The sequence below is a fragment of the Prunus avium genome, chromosome 2 (genome assembly GCF_965620075.1).
Source record: "Prunus avium chromosome 2, drPruAviu1.hap1.1, whole genome shotgun sequence".
NCBI lineage: Eukaryota > Viridiplantae > Streptophyta > Magnoliopsida > Rosales > Rosaceae > Prunus > Prunus avium.
The window spans coordinates 12,224,925-12,252,162 of NC_142285.1; the positions used below are offsets into that span (position 1 = coordinate 12,224,925).

Below are 27,238 nucleotides of genomic sequence, written 5' to 3' on the forward strand. Positions count from 1 at the left end.
AGTTACAAACTATATACACTATTTTCACTGACTCTACTAAGAATGGTTAAAGGATGAGAGGAGAAACCTCTCTATCTGATACCATCTCTAACTCTCCATAAAGTTTCATACATCCATAAAGTTTCATACATCACATGCCAACTGATGACAAACAAACGATTCTTCTGCCTTTTAAGACAAAATACACTTAAAAATATGTACAAAGAGACAAAAATACTATTTCTGGTACTATCGTTGTGCAGTAATAACTGTTGGGCAGATGCAAAGTGACAACGTCTTCACATAGTCTGGTTACTTGAAGACAAAATATTTGCATGTAGGTCTGGTTTCTTTACATGCTGCTGTGGTTTTTGGTGAAGGAAAGAGCTTCTAGGATTTACATGTCTTTGATGCTAAAGATAATGGTTTTTTTGTCATTTTGAAATTTTTTTGGGTGTTTTTATAAGCTGCTTGTTTCTTTTGGGTTTTTTACTAAATTCCTATGATTTTAAATCCGGCCCTCGTGATGATTTCACTTCAGTAAAACCCACCCGAGCCCTCTTCTGCTTTTCAATTTCAATTCTACTTGGTTCCTTTTCTTCTGTTTTCACCCCTTCTTCTTCCCCACCCCCAAAACCTGCAAAAATCCTCCACTTCCCTACCAGTCCTCCCTAACCTCTGTTATTTATTTATTTACTTCTGCAGCTTGAGCTCTAATAAATTATACAAAACAAAATGAATGGCTGAGAAAATCAATTGGGAAATTCAGAGCCAGAGGCAAAAGCCATGGGCAACAAGATCGCTCGAACGACCCAAGTCTCGGCGTCGGAATACTACCTGCACGACCTGCCTTCCTCCTATAACCTCGTCCTGAAGGAGGTTCTAGGCCGAGGCCGCTTCTTCAAGTCCATTGAGTGCAAGCACGACGAGGGTTTGGTCCTCGTCAAGGTCTACTTCAAGCGCGGCGACTCCATCGATCTCCGCGAGTACGAGCGCAGGCTCTTCCACATCAAGGAGACCTTCCGTGCTCTTGATCACCCTCACGTTTGGCCCTTCCAGGTTCTTTTCAATTTCTTCTTCCAGTTTTGTTTGGTTGTTTAGAAACTCAAATGGAAAATTGGGTTTCGTGAAATTGCACATGTTTAACAAGTTCATAGAGTTAAGTATGTGTTATGATTAGGAACATAATTTTTGCTGAAACTGTTGGATTCTGTTTGGGGGCTGAGAAAATTTGATGTTTCTAACTCTTAAGAGTTCTAATTTTATTGGGTTCATTTTATTTTAAGCAATTATTTAGAGTTGGCATTGCTTGATTTAGTTATATGGCCTCCCTGCTGTTTCCTCTTTGCAGTTTTGGCAAGAGACAGATAAAGCAGCTTACCTTGTAAGGCAATACTTCTTCAATAATCTGCATGACCGATTAAGCACACGACCTTTTCTCAGTCGCATCGAGAAGAAATGGTTGGCTTTTCAGGTCTCTCTCTCTCTCTCTCTCTCTCTCTCTCTCCCTCTCTCCCCTCTTTTACATCTATGATTCGTCTTACAATTTTATGTTTTTGTGCTTGCTGTGCAGTTACTTCTTGCTCTGAAGCAGTGCCACGACAAGGGCATATGTCATGGTGAGTTCAGTTAGTTGAGGAACTTCACCAATGCCCTTTTTTCAATGTCATATTAATGGGGTTGGTTCTGTTTGTTTTATTTATGCCATCTTAGGTGATATTAAGTGTGAGAATGTATTGGTGACTTCTTGGAATTGGCTCTACCTTGCTGACTTTGCATCTTTCAAACCCACTTACATACCATACGACGACCCGTCTGATTTCTCGTTTTTCTTTGACACTGGAGGAAGAAGGCTTTGTTATCTTGCTCCTGAGGTATGCTTTTTGTATCTTTCTTCTTCACTTTTCTTGCATTTCTTTATCAAGGAGGTGCATAATTTTGTCCATTTGCGTAAGTTGTAGCATATATGGATATATATACAGTCCCCTTCTATTGAGGGACCCCTCAAATAATTTTATTTGAGGGACACCCTTTAGGGTCCCCTAAGAATGTTTTTTCAACGATCCAAATCGTCTATTTTTTCAATTCTACATTCATAAATCATCCTTGCAAAAAATTAGACAAATCGGAAACCGTTTCAACATCCAATTGTGTCCTACAAAATCAATGAACACGGTGCTTCAAGAAAATACTAAAATTTCAATAACTCAATTGAGTGGTCGAATGGTATTGGATTGAAGTGATTTTTTTGTAGAGATGATCTTTGAATGATTATCTAAAAAATAGACGGTTTGGATTAGTGAAATACAATGCAGGGTGAGCCCTACAAGGGTGTCCCTCAAATAAGCGTATTTGAGGAATCCCTTAATGGAAGCTCTCTATATATATATATATACCTGAGCATTTCATAAAAGGTTTATAGATGGCTTGTAGTCATAGTATCAGGGTTCATTGGAGTGGTTTTGTGAAATTGATACCGTGTCTACTATCCTGGAACTGAAATTTGAGCAGTTCTACAAACTACAACGTATTACACATTATAGTAATGTCTTAGCAGTATTCCAGACTACAATCTATTTAACACACTACATCTTCTTATGCATTAAAATTTGTTGAAATTTTTTTTGCTGCATCTTTTAAGAGTCAGCTAAGAAGTTTCACCACTAACGTTGAGAGGGATCTTAATGTTTCTAACACTAACCAGTCACCATATATACTTACCTCTAGTGACACGGTTATATTATTAATTGTATTCAAATGGCTTCAATTTCCAGAGATTTTATGAGCATGGAGGTGAGATGCAGGTTGCACAAGATGCACCATTGAGGCCATCTATGGACATCTTTGCTGTAGGGTGAGCTTTTGTTGCATTAGCATTTTGACCCCATTGAAATTCCAGTACCATCTTGATTATTAATTTTGCTTCAGAGACTTCATCATATCCATAACACTGATTTAGGTGTGTAATTGCGGAGCTTTTCCTTGAGGGTCAGCCGCTATTTGAACTCTCTCAACTTCTTGCTTATCGTAGAGGGCAATACGATCCTACCCAACTTCTTGAAAAGGTTCTCTCTCTCTCTCTCTCTCTCTCTCTCTCCCCGCAATCCCTCGTCCTCTTACTAAGTATACAATTCTGTTCGAGTTCTTATCACATCTCTTTCCACAAGGTATTGAATTACTCTTTATCATGTTGCCTCTTGAACTTTATTTTTTGACAACCCTCTTTTCTTTTCTTGCATCTTTTGCTCAAATCTCTCCTTACTGATGTGTATTCTTTTACTTTCTTCATATATGCACTCTGAATGCAGATACCAGATTCTGGGATTCGCAAGATGATACTTCATATGATTCAGTTGGAACCAGAGTTGCGACTCTCTGCTGATAGCTACCTGCAAGAGTATACCACCATTGTGTTTCCAAGTTACTTCTCTCCGTTTCTGCATAATTTTCATTGTTTCTGGAATCCACTTCATTCAGATATGAGGGTAAAAAATGTTGTTACTTTTTTTTTTTGGTCTGAAAAAAAGAAGTTTACTTTTAAAGATTTTCCACTTACTTAGTGCACGTTAAAGTTTTCACAACTCCGTAATTATTGTATGTAGGTTGCACTTTGCCAGAGTGTTTTCCATGAGATACTTAAACAAATGATGAGCATTAGGTCAACTGAGGACACTGGAACTGGACTTGGAACTCCTTCAAATGCCAATGCCATTAGTGGTAAAACTTCTCAGGAGGTCGTTACAATGCAGAACAAGAATTTTGCAAAGGGCTCGATTAGAAAGAGAGAAGAGATAGGTAAAGGCTTAAAATGTGATCAATTTGAACTTCTTGGTGATATCAATACCCTTCTCAGGGATGTTAAACAAAGTAATCATTATTCTGTTTCCAAGCCAGTGCTAGACGCTAATCCTGATTCTGCATTTTCCCAAAATCTCGGAAACTATGGGATGCAGTCTCCTGGTGAATTACTTCAATCTATCTCCAATGCATTTAGGAGAAATGATCATCCTTTTATGAAAAAGATAACACTAAATGATTTGAATTCATTGATGTCCAAGTATGACAGCCAATCAGATACCTTTGGCATGCCTTTTCTGCCGTTGCCTGAAGACAGTATGAGATGTGAGGGAATGGTTCTGATTACCTCTTTGCTCTGTTCCTGCATACGCAATGTAAAATTGCCTCATTTAAGGAGGAGGGCCATACTGTTGCTCAAATCGTCTGCCTTGTATATTGATGACGAAGATCGTTTGCAACGTGTAATTCCATATGTTGTTGCAATGCTTTCAGATCCAGCTGCAATTGTGCGTTGTGCTGCCTTGGAGACGTTGTGTGACATTCTCCCTTTAGTCCGAGATTTTCCTCCCAGTGATGCAAAAATTTTTCCAGAGTATATTCTGCCAATGCTTTCTATGCTTCCTGATGATCCAGAGGAAAGTGTGAGGATATGTTATGCCAGTAATATAGCTAAACTGGCACTAACTGCTTATGGTTTCTTGATTCACTCAATAAGCTTGAGTGAGGCTGGGGTACTTGATGAATTAAGTTCTACCAAAAAGCCACTGGCATCATCTAGTGAGACATCTGGTCAACTTCAGAGGGTAAACAGTGATGCACAGCTTGCAATGTTGAGGAAGTCCATAGCTGAGGTCATTCAAGAACTTGTTATGGGTCCAAAGCAAACTCCAAATATCAGGAGGGCACTCCTTCAGGACATTAGCAACCTGTGCTGCTTCTTTGGCCAGAGACAGAGTAATGACTTTTTGTTACCCATTCTCCCCGCTTTTCTGAATGATCGTGATGAGCAGCTTAGAGCAGTATTCTATGGGCAAATTGTGTATGTATGCTTCTTTGTGGGTCAAAGAAGTGTGGAAGAATATCTTTTACCTTATATTGAGCAGGCTGTAAGTGATGTTACAGAGGCTGTCATTGTCAATGCATTGGACTGTTTGGCCATTTTGTGCAAAAGTGGTTTCTTGCGGAAGAGGATACTTCTTGAAATGATTGAGCGTGCCTTTCCATTGTTATGTTATCCTAGTCAATGGGTAAGAAGGTCAGCTGTCACTTTTATTGCGGCCAGCAGTGACTGCTTAGGTGCTGTAGATTCCTATGTTTTTCTTGCCCCTGTTATTCGGCCCCTACTTCGCAGACAGCCAGCATCTCTAGCTTCTGAAAAGGCTCTCCTTGCATGTTTAAAACCTCCAGTCTCAAGACAGGTTTTTTACCAAGTTCTAGAAAATGCAAGGAGTTCAGACATGTTGGAAAGACAGAGAAAGATATGGTACAACTCCTGGCCCCAATCCAAACAATGGGAAAGTGTGGATTTACTTCCAAAAGGGGTTGAGGAATTGAGTTCAACGAGGAACTGGCCTGACAAGCAACAAAGTCCCGAGAATCAAAAACTTACTGGAAAGGCATTGCAACAATTAGAGCTAACTGAATGTGAAGATGGTGAGGCCAAGTTGAGAAGTATGGGAAGCTTTACACGTGCTTCTAGTACAGTTGACATTCATGATCCTTTGTCCTCTGAAAAGTTGCAATTTTCAGGCTTTATGTGGCCACAGGGAAGTGGTGTGAATAGCTTCATGTGCGATAAATCATCAGTAGGCATACCTTTATACTCCTTTAGCATGGACAGGCGAGCAGTGGGAGTTCCTCCTGCAGCATCTGATTCTCCAGCTCAAGTGAATTCAGTAGGACTTGGTGCATCATCCATGCCTTGGATGGATCCAGTAAATAAATCATTTAGTTTGGCTAGTTCTGTTCCAGCACCTAAGCTTGTGTCGGGATCATTCAACATGAGTAGTGGTTCCAAACAGTTCTATAGAGTTGTGCATGAGCCAGATGGTAGGGATAATGATCAAACAGCCTTTGCTAGTAGCAAGCTTCAAGATATTGGATTATCTGGCACTTCAAAAGGAAGTTCTATAGCTGCGGAAGATGCATCCCCTACAAGTGATATAACTGGATTGCCCTCTTCTGCACGAAATTCATCAATTCCCGATTCTGGTTGGAGGCCCCGTGGGGTGCTGGTTGCACATCTGCAAGAACATCGGTCTGCTGTCAATGACATAGCCATTTCAACTGATCATAGTTTTTTTGTGAGTGCATCTGATGATTCCACTGTCAAGGTGTGGGATTCTAGAAAGTTGGAAAAGGACATATCATTTCGGTCAAGGTTAACTTATCACCTTGAGGGAAGCCGTGCACTGTGCACTGCAATGCTCCGGGGCTCTGCTCAAGTTGTAGTTGGAGCATGTGATGGAATGATACATATGTTTTCTGTTGATTACATCTCCAGAGGTCTTGGTAATGTTGTTGAAAAGTATTCGGGTGTTGCTGATATCAAGAAGAAGGATATTAAGGAAGGTGCCATACTCAGCCTTTTGAATTTCTCTGCTGATAACTGTACAAATCAGATGGTTATGTACAGCACCCGAAATTGTGGGATCCATCTTTGGGATACGAGAATGAATACCAATTCTTGGACATTGAGAGCAACTCCTGAAGAGGGCTATGTTTCTTCACTGGTAACAGGACCTTGTGAAAATTGGTTTGTGTCCGGATCTTCAAGGGGTGTGCTTACTCTTTGGGATATGAGGTTCCTTATTCCTGTGAACTCATGGCAGTATTCTGCTGTTTGCCCTATTGAGAAGATGTGTCTTTTTCTTCCTCCTCCAAATGCTTCTGCCTCTGCTGCTGCAAGACCCCTTGTTTATGTTGCTGCAGGTTGCAATGAAGTTTCTCTTTGGAATGCTGAAAATGGAAGCTGCCACCAGGTACATAAAAATGATCTCCTTTCAACTTTTACCTAGAAATCATCTTCTGTAAGCTTCTGTAGAAATTAGATATGGATGGCACTGGATAAGTTGATACAATCGTATGCATAGCTTACAGCCCCCTGCTTGGGCTCTTTTTCAAAGTAATGAAGAAAACTGGAAGTAATGATCAGATCTTATTTTATAGTGGCAGAACGGATTTGATAAATTATTAATTGAGTCAACAGGCAGAATGTGGTGTCATCCATGCACTCTTTTAGGTTGAAATTGGAAGGTTTGCTGGTTTTGTGCTGCGATTTACCAAAATTTTCAACTTCTTTTCTTCAGACTAGCTGAATACTAGTATATTAATCTCTTATAGTTTGGACTTATGCTTTCCTACACTTAAACAACATTTGATGTAACCTATGAAAATGGAAAAACAGGAGGTGATTAAGTTTTGATTAAGAAAAAAAATTAAATTGCACGGACAAAACTATCAGGTGCCTCACGGTCCCTGGGTGGTCTCTGGTATATCTGTGATGTAGCCAAAACTTATCAAACTTTTCAGATGCTTATTGTTATTTTTATTTTCTCTATGTACGTAAGTTCCATTTTTTGCCCTTGTCTACCTACATTAGTACAAATGTTGTGATATTCAACTTTTTCTCCCAGTTCATACCTATAATTATTCAATCTTCTTTTTTTCAGGTGTTGAGAGTGGCAAGTTATGAAAGTGATGCTGAAACATCTGAAGTGCCTTGGGCCTTGGCTAGATCATCAAGTAAAAATTCTAAACCAGATCTGAGACGGAATGTCAATCCCCACTACAGAGTTGATGAACTAAACGAACCCCCTCCTCGTCTTCCTGGCATCCGTTCATTGCTGCCCTTACCTGGGGGTGATTTGTTAACTGGAGGAACCGACTTGAAAATACGTCGATGGGATCATTACAGGTTTGTTGCAAATTCATTATTATTTTCTTGATGTAGTGAATGTTGTGTAGTGGTTTAATTGGCTGTATTTTGCAGTCCTGATCGAAGTTACTCCATCTGTGGGCCAAACTTGAAGGGAGTTGGAAATGATGATTTCTATGCGACAAGATCTAGTTTTGGTGTGCAAGTTGTGCAGGTATAATTTGTCGATTGTAGTATTATTTCAGGGTTCTATGAATTTAAGTCCTGGCAGAGTATGGTGAGGTCGATCTATAGTTTGTGCATGCAGAAATTATGTTTTAAGAGGGGAAGCTTTTGTTCTACTTATTTTTCCCTCCGAAAACCAAAGTTAAATGACTTGGTAGTTTCAAAGAATCGTTGGGAAATCGGGTGATAGGATGTGCTTGTTTTCATTAGTTTTACATTATAAGTTGCTCAAACAATTCGTCATAGGTCTCCCCTTCATTGTTCTATTCTGTTCTTGGTCTTAGTGTTGTGTTTTAACAAGTAGGACACCAGATCAGTTGCTAAGCTGTAGAAAGTTATTATTACCATTGTAATTTTGTTATGTAGGTTTTTATGATTCTTATTTGGTTTGTTTTTTTCATAAAAAAAAAATAGGAGACAAAGAGACGACCTCTAACGTCAAAGCTCACAGCCAAGGCAGTACTTGCAGCTGCTGCCACTGATTCTGCTGGCTGCCACCGTGATTCTATTCTATCATTGGCCTCGGTTAAGTTAAACCAGAGACACTTAATATCGAGCGGTAGAGATGGGGCAATCAAGGTTTGGAAGTAATTGACATAATCATTCCTTTTTCTGTTGTACATACATAGCACAATGCTAGTGAAGTTGTACATTATATATTTATGAAAAGCTTAGACTGAATGTATAAGCTTAGACTCCCATTTAGCTATTCCTAACCGGTCGTACATATGTTTGAGTCATACCCTGCTTGATTTTAGAGTTTGTATACATGTAGGAATAGATAGGAAGTCAAATTATTGATGTGTTTCATTGATGTTTCCAGTTGAAATGCATAATTAAAAAATTGTGTAAATTTGGGCGTACTTGTGAATTTGTGATTCCACATTCAAAGTTTGGCTGCATTGTTACTTAGTCTCTTGTTTTGGAAAGAATGCGGGTTTGGATATTATAGTTTATTTCCTTATCATGGTGCGTTGGTACAGCATGAATTGCTCCTTCATTTCGTCCTGACAATCCAATTCACTCCAATCCTAGGCACAGAACGAGCCATTCCTGTGTTTGGTGTTTCATGGGGATAAGAAGCCGGATAATGTTAAAAAAAAAAAAGGAATTTTGGGTTAAATAAGGCTAACGAATGAGCCGCATTATAAGTTCTATATTTTTCTTCGTCATTATCTAAAGTATCAAAGAGATCATAATCCATGAATCTGAATCAGCCACAAGTACTTTCAATGCTTTCGATCTGTAACAGAGCCCCAATTTTGATAGCCCAGCCTACAATTCATCTTTTTGTTGCTCGAACCTTATCCTTCTTAGCTTGAACAGCACCAGCTCATTATATTTTGTTATATTTTGATCTCAATATCTTCCGACCTAACATTTAGTAACAAATCCAACTAAAAACACCAAATGCAGCTGAAAATGAAATTCGAAACCCTGTAGGATGAAACCATTAAATTTTGACAATTTAAGGCTGGGTCAAAGTTTTAAACGAAAACCAGAAACAGTAACAGAGACCCGACATTGTAGTCACTGGTCGGCAACATTAAGGATTGATTCTGGGACAAGCCTTTTCTGAATTTGGAGTTTGGTGTCTTGTCTACACGAAGGGAATCGTGGATCGATTGCAGGTTTAAGTTTTGTTTGGGTTTTGCTGCTTAGCTTACCTAAGGGTTTTCTGAGCACCTGATGGACAAGCAAGGTAAGTGGCTGTTCTTATTTGGCTGTAAAAGAAATTATTGGTGTTTTCATTAAGTTTGTTTACTAGTGATGCAAGGGGCTTATGTCTCAAGTAGTTAAGATCATTTATTCCTACACCCGAGATCCTAGAGTCGAACAAGGCAATTGGAACTAGTCCATACTGTTTGCAAACAAACACCTCCACCACTGAGGTAAACACCCACTGGCTGATGTGGTTGTTTTTGCTATAGTACATGTATGGAATTAAAGCATTTAAAGCATGACCATTCAGCTTGCATGACGTGTTCATAGATGAGAGTGAAAGTTTCAAAAGTTCTCACAAACGGCATTGAGGAATATTTTGTTCTGCATGTATAAGAGCATCTTCAAGGGAGATGTCAAATACCAAATATCAAATTTAAATTTGATGACTGATGTGGCAATTTGACATCTTACACAACTTTACACTCCACCCGATATGTCAAATTAAATTATTATTTTATTGCATTTTAGTGTTGATTTATTTTTAATTAAAAATAAAAGAAAAGAAAAATAAATAAAATATTCATTTGACATCTTGCTTTTGGGATGTCAAAAATATTATCTCAACCTCCAGCCTTCATTCCATATCAGCTTTGACACATCGGTTGGAGTGATGTGAGATGTTATTTCTAGCTGTTAAACGTCTATGTGGCACTTTTGACACATCGGTTGGAGATGCTCTAAGTCTACGGAATACCTTGGGAAGGCAGAAAAGTAGAAGAAAAGGCATAGGTAAAAGAGTTCAAAGGAAAGGAGGTAAAACGACACAAGGGAAAGGGAAAGGCCCTCTCCTAAGTCCAGGTTGAGGGTTAATTGCCATTTATGGTAATTTAATATGAAGGAATCCAGGTTTAATTGGTTTGATTAATACCCAGCTTCTAGATTTTTTCCCAAAGGCACAAAGTTTGATCACCACCGTTGATCACTAGATTCAGAAATCAAATCAGCAGATAATGGGGAGGATTTTTTCTCTCCACAAAAGCCCACGTGATCCCCAACGACATGATGTCTATAGAAGAAGGAGCAGCTGGGGAGTTGGTAGAAAGGCTAAATCGGAAAACCACTCCCCATAACCATTAATGCCAGAAAAGAGGGTCAAGTTTTCTTCCCATACTCGCGAGGATTTCTCATCAATACAAAGCTGGGTTTTTGCAAGAGATAAACAAGAAATAACAGAGTTGGTTGTTAGAAAGTCAAAGCGATCAATCCTAAAAACTGACTCTTGATGGGGGCCTTTCTTGTCAGACTAACCACCACTCTCTTTTGGCGCTAGAGTAGAGGATCCTTTTAACCATGTGTCCTCTAGATTGTTGAGGCCCAAAAAATCCAAGGCTAGGCCCAAATATAATCTCGGCCCAATGCTATACCTTATCGAGAAGAAACCCGATTTGGGCATGCGAAAGTTCGTCATATGCGCTTGCACACATGCCACGCCAAGCAAATAAGCAACATGTCACGCTACAAGCTTAAGTGGGCCCAAGCCACGCGAATGCCTGAGACTTGCTGAGCGGGTTGTGGTATGGATGGTTACGAGTATTCACGAGGCCCATTGATGGTCCAAGGAGTGGAAGTTTTGGGCTACTTGGGAGCACCAAAACTCAAGCCCATTCCTTGAGCCCAAACATATGGGTAAGCATGAGAGAGAAAACCCAATAGCCGATCACCTTAAGAAAAGGCCCACAACACTTGAAGAAATCCCACATCAGCTAAAACTTCCAGCTACTTGAGCAAACTCACAAGCTGCTGGAAACAAAACAGCCCGACGTCTTATATCCAACATCGTGGAAATATCCAATATCTTTCTTAAAACCAGATCAAAGCCAAACCACCAAAACCAAGCAAAACCATGTGTTGATGGAATCACCTTTTGACTAGCACCCTTACCCATTCTTTCCTCTTCAAGCTTTGGTGGGAAAACAAGAAACAAAAGTGGGCGGCTCCTCACCCACATGGAGAAGTCCAGCTGCCTAAGGACCTTGGAGCCCTAAAAAGCTGCGTGCCTATGGGTTCAGGCTAGGGAAATTTCACCAAACAAGAGTAAATGGAAGAAAGTGAGGAAAAGGGGAGAGAGTGGCTTGACAAAATCAAGGTTTTCAACACCTATAAAAGGAGCCACTTTCTTCCCAACAAGACACATAACAAACCGATCGAAGGCAAGCATCCCCCCTGGAATCCTTCAATTTCATGCTTTATTCTTCCATCTTCCTCCTTTCTCTTTCTCAAAACCCACATCCAGAGAGAGCAAGCATCATATCTCATCTCTGGAACCCTCCGATTTCAAGCCTTGTTCTTCCATTGCTTCCCATTTTCGCTTCTGTCAAATCACCCAGGAGCTTGACGAAGCTTTCGTCAAGCTGCTGGAAATATGCTAAAACCACCCATGCTTTCATCTTCTTCCTCGCTCTCTCTCTCATAACACATATCCAGAGAGCAAGCTTCCCTCTCATCTTCAAAACCTAGCAATTTCATGCACTATTCATCCTTCTTCCCCATTTTCCCTCTTGGCAGAATTGTTCCAGTACTTGGACAGAACTTTCGTCAAGCTGCCAGAAACTTGCTCAAGCCACCCGTTCCTCTTCCTCATTTCTTCCTCTCTCTCCTCAACAAATCCTCCCAAAAACTCTCTCTTCCCCTTACTTCGAGCCTATGTTTCTCATAGGAAACCCAAGCCTTCTCTCTCTCATGCTAAACTCACGAATGCTCAGCTCCCATGCCACAAGCTTCTCATGCCAAGCCTAAATATTTATCTGCAAGCAATTGTCTTTTTTGTTGGTGAAGATAACCAGGGTATTTCCTAAGGCTCCGCTACCCTTTCGAAGCGCACTTGGGGTTTGATTCTCAAACTCAAACACAAGGGGCGATTCCAGCCATTTGCTCTTTATAGTAGCCCAGGCCCATTCATCAAGTTGCTGGAACGAAAAAGCCCCTACACAGATATTAAGGAATAATCACTCATGTAGATTCTCTATAAATATGAGAGGATGTGAACAGGATAGAGGACAACAAAAACTCTCAGTCAAACTGACAAAATCAAGCAAGATCATATGATCTCAAGAGCTTTCAAGCTTTGAAAAAACCAAGTTCTTTGGCCTGCAAAAGCCATCCAGCATCTAACAAAACAGGTAGAACTCAGACTTCTGACTCCAGCTCAACTCAAAGAGGCAGTTCACAAAGGAAACGAGATTCTCTCTCGTTACAAATTTGGTTCAACACAGGTGAATCAAACAGAATTCAAGCTTTTCATAATATGAAAACCTCAACAAATTTTCTGAGATGCCGTAATGTCTCAGAGTTGCTAGAATAGCTCTTGGATGATTCATAATCAAGCATAATAGGTATTGAAGTGCAGCTCCAGACCAGCAATCGTCAATCCAGTCATTTCCTATCCAATCCAGACTGGAGAAATCTCAGTTCTGCCCATTTGACAAGCCTCTCCATAGCTAAAATTGATTAAAGTTCTGCCAATCTCAACATTAGTATTGATTTCTAGCTAAATCCCATCAGTTGAAAGTGTTGACGTGCAATTCTAGTACAGATAAATCTAGTCCAACCTGAGTCATGGGCAACAACTCAAGCAGAAATCGAAGTCCAATGTTCTGATGTCTTTCCAAACTTGGCAGTTTCCTTTTGGCTTAATTGTGTAATAAACAGTTTTCTTTGAATTAAGTTTGGTCCATTTGCAACATTCATTTTGGCTAGAATTACTAGTTTTTACTGTGGGAAATTGTAAAGTCTTCACCCGTCTGAGGGAAAAAAAGAACTTACTTGGGAGATATTCCTCACACAAATTCACAATCACTTGTTTAAAGTAAGTAACTTAGGGCGCAAATTATTTATTTTTCATAAGTCTGTTAGGGTTTAACAGCTAACAGTGGCACACTCGTAGAGATGGCAACAGGTCGGGTAGGGGCCGGGTATGACAATACCATCAGCGTCCCTGCTTTCCATTCCCGCCCCCGTCCTCGAACCCATCCCCGTTTAATAGGTTTCGGGGAATCCCCGTCCCTGTCCCCGTCGGGGGACTATCCCCATACCCAACCCCGAATCCCCGAAATTTTTTTTTTTGCATAAAAAAATATTATCATACATTTTAACATTAAGTTTCATATTAAATTATCATTCAACACATCCAAACTAACTATAAAGTTCAACTTAGCTATTCAAAATCACATCAATATGAAAATCCAGAGAAGATTAGGGAAAATTTGGAGAGGGAGGTTAACTTAGAGTTAAACATAAATATTATAATTATATATATTATTTATTTATTTAAATATAAACATATATATTTTCGGGTTAAGTTCGGGGATGGGGACGCCAATACCATCCCCTCTCTATACCTGTGGGGAATTTTTCAAGTTCAGGGATCTCCGTACCCAATACCCGTTTGGCCCCGAAATCTCCCCCGTTAAGAGTCAGGGACCCTCCCTCGTTGGGAATGTTGCCATCCCTGCGCGCTCATTCACCAAAGAAAGTTGACTTGTTGACCACAAATGGGTTTCAAACAAATAGGGAATTTTACCCTACCACCACAAGAACTAAATCAAAACGGGTGAACACAAAGTAAGCATGGCTGATGGACGTTGGAGAAGGCTAGGACAGATCCATTATCTACTCCGTCAGTGTTTAAGAATTTTATTTCTGTTATGTTTCGTTATTATGATTATTTAAATGAATCAAGTACGTAAATGAAAATGAATTCATTGAATTAATTGCAGATTACAAGAATTCATGTAACTCAATATCTAACTTTGGCAAAAATAAAAAATAAAAAATGTAACTCAATACTAACAAGTTCAGAAGAACCATCACTGCAATTAGTTTCTGCCTTTCTATAAATGAAAGCAAAGACCTAATGAGGCCACATACAAAACACTTTGCGCCACTTCACAGATTAATGTAAAGTGTCAATGGCTATCAAGATCTCATGAAGACTTCAACGAAATATTTTTCCGAAAATGATCTACACCCCTTTGCCACCATTTCAGACTCATCAATGGAGTGAGCGGCTACTGAGATTCAATGAAGACTTCAACCATCTACAAGAACCCCCTTAAAGGAAAAGATTTGTATTCCTATATACTATCCCACTCTATCAAATACTATATACCAACTGGGTTATATTTATGCCCATTTCTAAAGTTACACAACATTATCTCATCGAGAAAATGTTATTTCTTTCACCCAATGCTGCAACTAATAATCATATACTAATGAAGAAATGTCCAGACCGCTCCAAATCACTAGTCTTTTGGTCTTTCCTATTACTGATGAAGAAGACTTCTTTTTCCCCAAAGGAGATGGTTTCTGTTTCTGAAGGAGATATTGCTTAGAGCATCCTACGCACCATCTTCTAGATCAGTAGTACTCATCAGGTATCACCAACCACCTTATGGCAGCAGCTCCGTCTTCCAGATCAGTAATCACAATCAACCAGACTGACGTTTTGATCTTCTGCGTTTCCCAAGAAGTTTCAGCATGTTGTCAGTGACATCAGGTGGGGAGTTGTCCTCTTCACCACGACTATTGTCTGAGGTGTGAGTCAACCAGGCCAGTGCTTCTATAGCAGCATCCCTTTCTGCAAGCTGCTTATTTTTCTTGGGTTTCCCAACAAATTGCATGCCCTTGAACTCCACCAATGCTCTGAATTCGTTCGACTTAAGGTGCTTTGTTTTATATTTTGGTGGGGAGTGTCCTGCTCTCATCAACAGAGTTTGTAGCAAACTCTTAGGATTGGTTCCGTCTTTTGTGAATCTGCTGTTATCACCAGACTCCTTTGGCCTCTTGCTGTCACGGCCAAATACAAATCTTCCTTCACATTGATCTCCGGATACTAGCTCTTGAACAGCAAGCATAATGTACTTCCCTTCCTTGTGAATATCAAGGCTAGGATCTTGAAGCTGCATCATTGCAGGGGATTATCACTCATAAAATCTGGAATTACTTGTTTTTTCTTGTTGTGGCCTTTAACACAGTTGATACATTTGTAAACCAGGATTTCAGCCCAGTCCTAAAGGCCACAACAAGATAGCAGAATATCAAACAACAAATATGGTAGGTTCTTTACAAATAAATGCCTAATATTGTCGATGCATGCCAGGTAGCATTTTCTAAAACCACATGAACACATGAAGAACAGGTGGAAGAAAACAAGATGATTCATAAAGTTCTCAAAGATATAGAACATTTTGAAAACATAAGAGTACTTCTTTGACCTTCTTCATCAAAATTTTGCAATGAACATAGTACACGAAACACCAGAAGAGAAACTTCAAACAACTAATTATGTTTATCCACGCAAGTTCCATCCTATAATAAACCTAAGCACAGCAACACCCACAAAGTCACACCTAATCATCCAAAGAATTGCAAAACTAAAGTACAAGATTAATGCAATGTGCTTTTTATGAATGCAAGATTAGGGAGAAGTGTTAGTATCTGCATAGTATTTTGTTGAAGAAGCTTTAATTCCTGACTCACCTTCTTTTGAATAAGCTCATTAAGTTCTTCCTTAAGCTTCAAATAGCAGTCCACCAAACTAGGATCCATGAAGAAGTCAATATAACCTTCCAACATTCTCAAATGCCCAGCCTAAGGATGGAAAAAAAGAAAAAGAAACAGGAAAGGAGCAAAGTATAGATTATAAAATCAAGGCAGTTAATTTCCTACAATTGAATTAACTCAGGGTTACATAATATGATTGAATAATCACCTGGACCCCATGGTTCAAGGAACCACCAAAAAGGATCAGTATTGAATCGGATACACCAGTGGAATCACGTATGAAAACAGTATTGACCTTTACTTTTTCACCAAAGACCAACCAGGGGTAGGGAATTGTTTGGTAACGCGCATTCACAGAATTCTGAAAGTAGGACCATAAGATTAAGTACTGGGAACTACAATTTTTTTAGCACGGCAGCCATAAGTAACACATAACACTACCAGACTGGTAGAAAATCTCTTCACATAATTAAAACACTTTTATCTATTCAAAACTTGCATGATGATTTAAATTCTCACATCCAACAAATACTCACTCCATAAATTCGAAAAGAATAATTCCTGGGGTAAAACTTTGAATGTAGATCATTAATTCCATGAGAGTTAACTGACCCTGATTGATATGATGATATCCAGCAAAATATTAAAGATGACTGTGACAAAGAAAAGGATCATTCACCATTTGACCTATGTGCATGTGAACACAGCAAGTGCACTGGCATACCGTGCATACAGAAATGTATTTACTCTTTGGCATGCAAGTAGACCAGCTCGTGCACAACAGAAAAGTTATTAAAACATAAATGCAGACCCAACACATGATAGTAGAAATGCCAAACGAATTTTAATGAGTTATTCCAGCATTACATACACTTGAAAAACAGTATAACAATTTCAAAACGTGAAGTTCTATAGCAACTGTTATGAAATTGCCAGATAGAGTTAAAAAAGTAAACAATTCCGGTATTGTATGTACACAGTAGCCAGTAAGTCTACCTATGTTTTATTAGAACCCAAATAGAGCAGTCACATGCTAACTACGCAACCCACAACCAAATGGTAATTGATTGGAGAGGCTCAGGTTGTCATATACTGTGGGTCTTGACATACCCGATGTATGACTTATATTCTCATGTGTGGCCGGACTGAGCCAAACAGGTGGATCAAATATATTCGATGATGTGGAGCACAAGTGGCCAAACTGGGCCTGACACGTGGATGATTGTCTGCTCTGATACCATGCTAGAGTTAGAGCATCCAACTAAAGGACATACCCGATGTGGGATTAATATTCTCACCACATATGAATATACCACATTGTATAGAAAACAGCCTCTCATGCAGACTACTAACCATACCTCTTCAAAGGCATCAAAACTTGTTTGTTTTAGGAAAGATCAAAATCAAGCCCAAGTTAGATTCAAAATCTCATTCTAAATATGTCAGCAATAATTAATTATATATAAAAAATTTCTTTTTCTTATAAAAAGAATTAATTATATATAAAAGGACTTCATCATTTGCCCAGATTCTAATTCAACAGAGTAAAACATTTTATCCGCCACCCACCTACAGTTCCAATTTATTTCGCAAAGTATTAAAAATTTAGTTTGGATTAGGCATTGCAACTTACAGCATATAGTAAAACCTGGCCATCATCCATCGTTTTGAAAGACATGGATGTCTCTCGGTGCTGCAGTTATGGTAAGAAGATACAATTGTCAACAAAACTGAGAATCTAAGGATTAGCCAATGAAAAAATATTTTCAAATAGAGAAACCATACCACTACAGACGCTATTCCAGGGAAAAGTCCAGAACATATGATTGCACGAACCAAGGACTGGTTGTGACTTAGCTTGTTGTTAATGCTTGCATCTGCATCCACCAAGCCAGCATCTCTCAAAATGTAGTTAAACTGCTTCCGAAGAGAATGAATAGCCTGAAGTGTTTGGGCAGAAAGGAAATTTCTCCAGCAGTATTCATACGCTGATCCTTCTCGTTCTGCATCTTTCCATCCTTCATATGCACGAACAAGAGCCATATGATCACTGTAATCTTTTGCAGAGAATCTAGATTTTGCTGTCCCTGCTAACTGTCAGAGAGAGAGAGAGAGAGAGAGAGAGAGAGAGAGAGGAAAACCTAGTCAGTGACGTTCATCAGAGTGGATTTTACTAAATCCTATCAATGATTTCATGCATCAATATGGATATTTAAATATTGATTTTGGTTTAATTGTTTAACTAACTAGGTGTGTGCAATCGGACACTATACTTTGTATGGAAGTAGTTTATACTATAATTTTATTTTTCTGTTTCTGGTTTGAACAATCGCTCTCTCATCGTATGGGTATGTACTAAACTACTGTAACAATGTTAACTTTTTATATGAACCTATATGGAGAAGTGGACATTTGAACAGTATCAGAAATTTGATGGAAGAATGAAACTGAAATTTGGTACTAAATCTGTTTCAGGTTTTTGCTCTCTTGCACCCCAGTTTTTAAATTGAGTGAGAGTATAAATTACATGAATAACATTAGTAGATAGTAGATTTTCAGACTGAAGTAGATGGTACACAGTTATTGAACTTTTCAAAACTGGGTATCATCCTATATGGTTTGGTGGCAAGAATTGTACTTTCGATATTGCTCTATTGGCTTTGCAGAACCAGAACAGATATGAATTTTATGCAACTGCATGAATATATGCTCCTCCGTTAGACCAAGTTCTGTTTCCTTTAGACTAATGTTAGTGTGGTGTGGGAAACAAACATCAGGGTATATTGCCCCGTACTATTAACATGGGTTTCAAATGAATGTAAGAATCTCCACACGATGGGTAGGGTTTGTGTAACTTACAGCTAACAAGTCTACTTGATTCTATCAGAGGTAATAATATAAGATCTTTCCAGAGCCAAGGAATAGACTTTGATGGACTAACTGTTATCATTGAATTTTGTACTTACATCCTTCTTATCTTGAGGCAAAAGGAAAGGATCTCTGACGCTAAGCCCAGACACTATTGTAAGAACAGGATCAAAGCAATGAAACACGGCACCCATAATCAGCATTTTCCCTAGTTTGGGATCTACTGGAAGTATTGACAAATATTTTCCTGATCAAGAAACAAATATGACAGAACAAAGGGCAGAAATCTTAGTAAATAGAAAGCTAATAAGAGAATCCAGTTACACATTAATTAGTACAACTTTCATCTAGGAAACAGACTAACCGAGACTTGTCAAATTTTCATTATCATCTAATGCCCCAATCGACGTAAGAAAGCCAATGGCATTTTGAACCTGTCATGCATTGAATTTGTCAACTTGTGTGATTAACGAAGGTAATTCACAAAATAAAATAAGCAAGCCACTCAATACCAAAAAACAAAATGGAAAGCAGAGGGCCCGTATAATCTGTGAAAACACAAAACTACTTTTAACTCAACGGAAATTATGCAATGTGAGGAATGTTTAAGATAGAACTAAAACTGACTGATTTTGGGACAGGTGATGTTCTGAGCTGCGTACTGAGATCCAAGTGTAGATGTTATTAGTTTAATAATAGAATCAGGTATGTGTAAATATAACCTTATAAGACCGTCGATTTCACTATTAATGATTCTCAATTTCACTGCTCACTGTTGGCAATCAATCATCGAATCCCTTTTTTTCTCCTTTGATAAGTAATATTTTTTATAAAGGTGCCTATATTTAAACCCAACTTTTTCATAATAACCCACTTACTATATAAACCCAACTATTTTTTGAAAATTGAACCCATTTTCTGAAATACCTACATTAATACCGAAACCATTCTGTACCCACAAAAAGTAGTTACCCACCCATCTTACACCACTGAAAAACACCACCCAGACAAGAACCTCACTGCCAAACCCCACCCGAGTAATGTTTGACAGTCAAAAACCATAATCATGTCTTTACTTTTAGTTCTGGTCACGATAAAGGGTTTCTAAATTGGGTTTTTTTCACCCGTATTCGGTGCTGGTTTGTTGAAATGCAAATGAGCAGCTCAGTAGTCAGCCACTGCACTTGAAGGAGGTTTGGTAGGCAACCACTGAACAAATACATATTTTTTTTTGGATATATGTTGTATGGTTGCTGGCTGCCAAAGGTTCCATAGATTTGGAACAAAAACGAAAGTTAGATTGCGTTTTCATTCCTGTTGTTCATCTTCAATTGTATGACTATCAATTTTCTATTCGTTCTGTAAGGAAAGGGGGTATCTAAAGATTGAATGAATAAACTAATTTCTGAGGGTGGTGTAAGATCCCCATTTTCATTGGTCCTAAATGAAGATTATGCCACCACAAAAAATAAAAAAGTTGGAAATCATCCTGTAGTTCCTAAACAGTGTGGACTATAAAATCAAAACTGTTCCATTATTTCCAGATTATAAATTTATGGAATATAAGAGGCAAAGCTTGATATGGAAGAATTTCAAACAAAATCAATTGTATATATGCTTACATGGTAGTGCCATACTAACTACTTTTATATGCAGATTAGAATATGCCAAGAGAGAATAAAACAAAAACAGCAGAAATAAAGAGATAACCCTCTTTGACTAAGTACAAAGTGAGAAGAGTAAAAAGTTAATAAAAGAAATATATAAAATGAAGGCACAATACATCATCTAATCATTTATGCCATACATGTGGACACTGAATAGAATTATTAGACAGCATAAAATATTCATTGGGCAGAAACACTTACAGCAAGTGGTTCCGGTGGCTGCAAGGCAGCTGACAAGAATTCCCCTATACTAGGAACCTGCAGACTTTTAATTTGCAAGCAGAGAGAGTTTAAAGGAGTTCTGAGAAGTTCAGGAAGTTGATATTCCGCAAAAGCATGATAAACACATTTGGGGTAAAGGTGGAAGCATTCGCCTGGCTGCACCCGACCAGCCCTGCCCCTTCTCTGCAACCAAGTAATGCCACAAGGCAAAAGAAATCCTTTTGCATATTAGATGCGCAGATGTGGGAAAGCAAACTACAAATAGAGATGAAAGAGAATGTCAATGAGATGCCAATGACATTCAGAAAGCAATATATATAAGTATCTACTGTAATGCTGGCTCTTCAAACCATTCAATGTCTTTTAAAATACCAGGGGTGAATGAATAATGCCAAGTGCTAGGCAAAGCCACATATAATCCTGGCCAACCAAACACCATCACTTGGTAATCAGTAACCATATCCATTGACTTCATTCACATGTCATGATCAAAATCAGTTTATAAGTTAGCATTATTTACTTTAATGAGCCAGCAACATCCGAATGGAGGAAAAAAAAAAAACTCATTGAATTATAATGCAACAGAATCTAGTGCCTACATATAGAAAATGATTGGTTAAGTGGCCTAAGGTATAAAAAGACCTACTTGCCGAGCAGATGCTTGCGATATCCAAGAAGGTAGTAGGCAAGGTGTATTATTCAAAGCATCATATGAGGTCTCTTTCGCTTTTCCACAATCAACGACAAAAACCACATCATTGATTGTAATGCTTGCTTCTGCCATATTTGTAGCAAGAACTACTTTACGAACATTAGGAGGTGGTCTTCCAAATATGAGTTTCTGGGGGAAAAGAAAGGTGATGAGTAATAGCGTAACCACATTATCGAATGAAATGTCTGTCATGTTAAAGTATATACAAGAGATGGCATATTATAGGCAAAGTCCGAAGGGGGAGGGAGAGAATTCTTTCTTTTTCTATATCCTCATTTTGCACACCTTCGTAGAACAAATTTTCCATGCCATGTTTATAGGCCAGACAAAGAAACAGAAAAGACTAAATACCCTTATATGTAACTACTGCACTAACTGGCAAGCAAACAAACAATAAGCTACTAGACAAACACATTGACACCGGGATATCTAAAGCTTCATAAGTTAATGCTGATGCAAATCCTAGTGCAGAACAGCAGATATAGAAATAAACTAACCTGTTCGGATGTCGCCATTGACCCATGGCAAGTTAGAAGCAAAACCCTGTTAGGATCACCTAAAAGGGGATGGGCTTTAAGTTGATCCCTCAAACAGCTGATATCCTCCCACCCAGTCATGAACACTAGAACGGCACCTGGTCGTTCCTTTCGACATATATGGCATAAAACTGCCTCGATTAAATTAAATCCTATGCAATCAGGTGTCCAACATGATAGTGAATCACGCGCCCTGGGGCTGTAACTCTCAAAGCTTGATTTATTAAGAGCATCCTGCATAAAAGTAACAAGATAGGTTAGATCACACCAACTTCATACATAGCTTCAAAATTACATATAGAGTTCTTTGTTTTTCCCATATTAACTCATATTATATTGCAAAACATAACAATAGAAAGAAATCAATGGGAGCAATAGTTTGTTTTTGTTTTGTATTAGTCAATACATAGAACAATTCAAAAGAGTAGATAATGAAAGTCTATTAACACGTGGGAGCCTGTATGGATGGAGAGTCCCAAGATCATTTAAACTATTAGGCAACGCTTTAATTCCCCGATATGGGATTCACACTCTCAACAAGAAGAAAGAGGCAAGAAAGATAATCGTCACTGAATGATTGTGAAGATTCCACAAGAACTATTAATGATGCTACTGCAAATTACCCTACCAAAACTTTGTATTACAATTTGCATGCATTCAAACTTGTATATTTCAAATAATTCTGAAAGTTCCATGAAAGCCATTTCAAAATAGCATCATACCTCAACTAGAGCAGTAATCTGGTTTTTCCTTTTTCGAGGCACTAACTGCTTCTGTGTTTTCCACATTTTGTCTTGGCCATAATCATCAATTTGGTTGAAAGAGGTCAACTTATACCCAGTCATTTCAAGTACATCTTCTAAAAAGTGTGCTTTCACTGGATATGTAAAGCCCTGAATAGCATACAAATGCATTAACATTGATATGGGACAAAGAATTACATGAGAGATTTTTTACATTACTTGATGGTAGAGAATAAGGAATAGAATCAGAACAGCAGCCTGCGATACTTGTAACCCCAACTAATTCTTATTTTCCAATATGAAACAAAAGAAACATTTATTAATATTTAATACATTAATGTCACATCAGTTACCACAAGGGCATTGCTATAACACTAAGATTCCATATTTAGTAATCACTATTTTTATTCACTTGCAGCAGAACCTGCCAAATTCATGACACTTTACTGATGCAGCACAAATTTCTGGTCACTGTCGCTTACACAGCACCATACATATGTTTGCAAGCAGTTAAACATACAGTGCATGAATAACAACCCTCTCTATAAAGCCGACATTATCTCCAGAAACTAGGAAAATTAAGGTAACTTGAATCAATATATACCCTGAATAAACTCAGAAGTTAGCTAACCGGAATGTGAATTGTTGGTGCTCCTCCAAAATAATTTGAAAATAGCTCAGCATTCAGAGTGGCACTCATTAAAACCAATCTTAAATCCCGACGGCGTGGAAGCAGATCCTTCAACACAATCAATAAGAAGTCTGCAATAAACAGTTATAGAAGGGGAAAAAATTAAATTAAGCTAGGCTGCTTCTTCTGCACTATCGGACATTAACATGGATATGTATGGAAGTGCACCTTCATTCATGCCTCGCTCATGAATCTCATCAACGAAAACATGGGTTATACCATTCAGGTTGCGATCACTCAACAGACGTCGAAGTAAAATACCACTGGTACAGAAAAGCAGATGGGTATTTTTTCCCTTCATTCCCTCCAATCGAACTTTATAACCAACCTACCAAAAAAATCTCTGTTGTGGTATAGCAGCAGAATAAAGAAGCTTTCAATTTAAAACTCTCTGTCTTCTTCTTTCTTTAAAGTAAATAAATTCACAGTGTATGTGTGTGCCTGCATCTATCATCTATGTCTATGATTTGATGGAGACGAGACTCACTGTTTCACCAAGAGGCTCTCCCCTCTCTGCTGACACTCTTTCTGCAACAGCCATAGCAGATATTCTTCGAGGCTGTGTACAAATGATGCTACAGAATGCTCCACGGCCAGATTCTATTTCTGACTCTAGTATATATTGAGGAAGTTGAGTGGTCTTACCACATCCAGTCTCCCCAGAAATCACTATTACCTATCATCATACGAACTTATTGGGAATTCTGGTGGAGATAAAATATGAAACACAGTACAGAAGAAGTATGTTCATTAATAGTTATAGATAACAAAGAAGATCACAGCCCATTGATCGCAAGAATTAGAGTTTCTTCTTTTTGGTCTGAACAAGAATTAGAGTTTCTTCTTTTTGGTCTGAACAAGAATTAGAGTATCTACTCCATAACAAGCACAAACTGTTACATGACAAAGAAAAATGGTTTCCAGCATATAGATGACCTAGATAGAATACAATCCCCTCAAACATCTATATCTATAACTAAGTAATAAGAAGGTATCAATAGACACCATTATTTTTTTCCCCTTGATTGAGTGTTGCTTGTTCATGTTGTACAGCTATTGGGTCTTACTCTCGTAAGCTGCAGGAACATCTTTAGTGGACTCCTTGTCCACATTGTTTGTATCTTTCACCTTTTCTCAGTTACATAAATGCAAAAAAAAAAAAAAATTTTGAAGACTATTCGAAATTCAGAAAAACTACATGGGAGGAATCTATTATAATAAACTGCATTTGTATTATCTGTCAAATTATTTCATATATTTCTACTATTTTAAGTTTCTAGTAATTTTTCAGGCCAATTAAATAGTTACTACTAAGTTCTTTAGTAAACAACAAAAGTAAGAAATTAGTAAGTGTTTTTTTGTTTATGAATTCTTATTTCTTTTTAGCAGAGGCCAACTTAAACTAGTTAAGAATAGAAACAATAAAAACACACCAAAACATGGTTAGATGAGATGAAGCTACATGTTGTATAATTAAACCTGATTTTGTGCAATTGCTTGCAGCAACCTTTCATTCTCCTTGAAAGCCGGTAGTGATTTGCGGAAGTCTAGCATCTTCTTGCCTTCAGGTGATTCCTTTAAATAAAAAAGAAACATGTTGGAAAAGAGACCAGAATCATTAGCATGGTATTATTATTACCTTCAACTTTATCACAGATAATTGATGGCACATCTCTAGCACTACATGAACGCAGACCTGGCTCGAGGTGCTTCTTATCATGAAGTTATTCAAAATCTCACTTTAAGTTGTTATGAGAATTTTTAGATGGATAGCAAGCAACTCCATCCATGCAAATGTTTGAGAATGGAGATGAGATCCAGTAGGCACAATGCAAAATTAATGGAACAGGAGTCATTATTATGCAAAGCTAAAGAAGAACTGTAAGGGCGCTTCAAATGATACAGATAAAATTATGCTAATAGAAGCAGTGAGACATTTCCATGTTTCCTTTGATTTCCTTTATTTTTGTTCAAGATCAAATGGAGAATTTCTAACATAAACAAAAGAGCAACAGGTTACAGCCAATTTATTAGGATACAAAAGGCAAGTGAATGATACCTGCCAAGCTCTTTGCATATTACGCATCCGCAAACTCCTCCTCTGAAGCACCTTCTCCATGACAGACCCATCTAGAAGAGAATCGGCATTCTCATCAGGAATTGCATTTTCACGCTGATCAAGGTGCTCAGAGTCACCTCTATTGTCGGTGAACTTTCCAGAGTTTAACTGGACTCGATCAAGGTGTTCCTGCAGCAAACCCTCTACCCTCCTTTGCAAACCAAGAGGGATAACCACCTGCCCATATTGATCACAATATCAAATTCTCCCCATAAAACCACTCCCAACAGATACTACAAATTATTTGTGCTTTCAAAGAATTTTCGAGAAGAGAACATGACACCTACCTCCCTTTGTGGCCGCTTATCATCCAAATCTGGCCTGTAGTTTGGAAGAGGAATCTTGCTGGCAACCACCACTTTCCCATATATTTCACTAAGAGTAAGTAGAGTTCAATAAGCAATTTCTTCTCTCCGGCAATGATTAACAAAACAGTAACAAAAGAACAAAACTTAAGGTTTCACTTTCTTAGTCATACCAATAAAGTCCCATCCTTTTGGCGAGGTTCGATATCTGCTCATAGTCTCTCCTATCCCTCTTATCTCTGGATACAATCTCTTGGTCCTTTTCGCTGCGCAACAGCAAGCTCATTTTCCATTTCCACTCGTCAATGTTCGCCACCGAAGATGATGCCTACAATCGAGTATCAACCAAATGTTCTTCATCAATATATGTACATATTTCTAAGCACAAAACTTCTACCCATGAATTTTCAGGCATTTTCTCTGCCGCCAAACAGAGGATAACAACAATAACAATATGAAATTTGACAGAGAATAACCTTTTGGCCCTCGAAATCGCACTCGTACTCGTCGTCAGAGAACTGCTCGGCAGCGTAGCCGCAAAACCCACGCTTGGAAACAAGGAATCCGCCATTGGAGATTGAGGAAGAAGAAGAAGAAGAGTGCAGAAGTAGTAAAGCGAGGCAACGAGTGTGTGTGCGGTAAAATGGATAACAAGCGTTGTTCTTGTTGGAGACTGCCTTGAGAAGAAAACCCACTGCTACTCTCGAACTACGCATCTTCTAAGGCATCTCCGTTTTCATTTTCTGAGTTAAAGACGAAAGGGAATTGGAAGAGAATGAGAGTGGAGAGCTACAGGGTTTTGCAGGCAGAGTGAGAGAAGAAGGGGATTTACTGTCAAGAACGAACCCAAAAAACAGAAAAACAAAATTCGGTGGTTTTGTTTTGTTTTTTTGTTTTTTTATAAGATTATTTTAGGTTTAGAATATTTGACATATATATTCAGTAAACTGTAAACATAAAACATAATCAGAAATACTCACTTTCCAAAGTTAAAATACCCATTTGGTATCATACGTAGGTCTAATTTTATAAACTCAAAAATATATTATAAGTCCAATCCAAAGTTCAAAAAGCCCATTTATTAAGCCCATTTTAAAAAACTCAAACTTAAAACAATTCAAAAACACTAGTATTATTGGAAAAAATACAATTGAAGTTTTACAGCGCTTTTTCTCTCTCTCTCTCTCTCGTGTGTCTCTTTCTCTCTCCTCCCTCTCCTTTTCTTTTGATAATTTCAATTTGAGAATTAGGATTTTCTTATTTTCTTATT

At 38.3% G+C, this 27,238-nt stretch overlaps 2 protein-coding genes across 3 annotated transcripts; one reads left to right on the plus strand and one right to left on the minus strand.

The window, feature by feature from the left end:
• The first annotated feature begins 499 nt into the window (after window positions 1–499).
• VPS15 (protein kinase family protein / WD-40 repeat family protein) lies at window positions 500–8,770 on the plus strand. The gene is made up of 11 exons (XM_021969254.2): window positions 500–1,038; window positions 1,331–1,453; window positions 1,553–1,598; window positions 1,693–1,853; window positions 2,754–2,833; window positions 2,939–3,044; window positions 3,288–3,464; window positions 3,582–6,758; window positions 7,449–7,693; window positions 7,769–7,868; window positions 8,294–8,770. Exons 1-11 carry the CDS (start codon window positions 766–768, stop codon window positions 8,468–8,470), a joined length of 4,665 nt encoding a protein of 1,554 aa, XP_021824946.1. The 5' UTR covers window positions 500–765; the 3' UTR covers window positions 8,471–8,770.
• Window positions 8,771–14,286: 5,516 nt separating this feature from the next.
• Window positions 14,287–26,840, minus strand: ABO6 (DEA(D/H)-box RNA helicase family protein). Of its 2 annotated transcripts, none has more exons than XM_021969257.2 (19): window positions 26,445–26,839; window positions 26,142–26,296; window positions 25,951–26,038; window positions 25,604–25,840; window positions 25,024–25,119; window positions 24,032–24,220; window positions 23,713–23,872; window positions 23,485–23,615; window positions 22,833–23,003; window positions 22,072–22,344; window positions 21,509–21,703; window positions 20,842–21,045; window positions 19,338–19,407; window positions 19,072–19,220; window positions 17,891–18,199; window positions 17,739–17,798; window positions 16,314–16,466; window positions 16,082–16,192; window positions 14,287–15,501 (listed from the first exon to the last, which is right to left on the minus strand). In XM_021969257.2, exons 1-19 carry the CDS (start codon window positions 26,682–26,684, stop codon window positions 15,031–15,033), a joined length of 3,462 nt encoding a protein of 1,153 aa, XP_021824949.1. In that variant the 5' UTR covers window positions 26,685–26,839; the 3' UTR covers window positions 14,287–15,030. The 2 variants fall into 2 exon arrangements, with proteins under 2 accessions (XP_021824949.1, XP_088104526.1); XM_088248400.1 differs by having other exon boundaries at window positions 15,475–15,611; window positions 26,445–26,840.
• Window positions 26,841–27,238: the final 398 nt, after the last annotated feature.

Excerpts from the sequence above, each read along its gene's own strand:
- VPS15 (XM_021969254.2), top strand. The coding sequence starts at position 766 with ATGGGCAACAAGATCGCTCGAACGACCCAAGTCTCGGCGTCGGAATAC. Across the intron at positions 2,834-2,938 it reads ATGGACATCTTTGCTGTAGG|GTGTGTAATTGCGGAGCTTT; the intron begins GTGAGCTTTTGT and ends ACACTGATTTAG. Across the intron at positions 3,045-3,287 it reads CTACCCAACTTCTTGAAAAG|ATACCAGATTCTGGGATTCG; the intron begins GTTCTCTCTCTC and ends CTCTGAATGCAG.
- ABO6 (XM_021969257.2), bottom strand. The coding sequence starts at position 26,684 with ATGCGTAGTTCGAGAGTAGCAGTGGGTTTTCTTCTCAAGGCAGTCTCC. Across the intron at positions 26,039-26,141 it reads AAAAGGATGGGACTTTATTG|TGAAATATATGGGAAAGTGG; the intron begins GTATGACTAAGA and ends ACTTACTCTTAG. Across the intron at positions 17,799-17,890 it reads CTGGAATAGCGTCTGTAGTG|CACCGAGAGACATCCATGTC; the intron begins GTATGGTTTCTC and ends CCATAACTGCAG.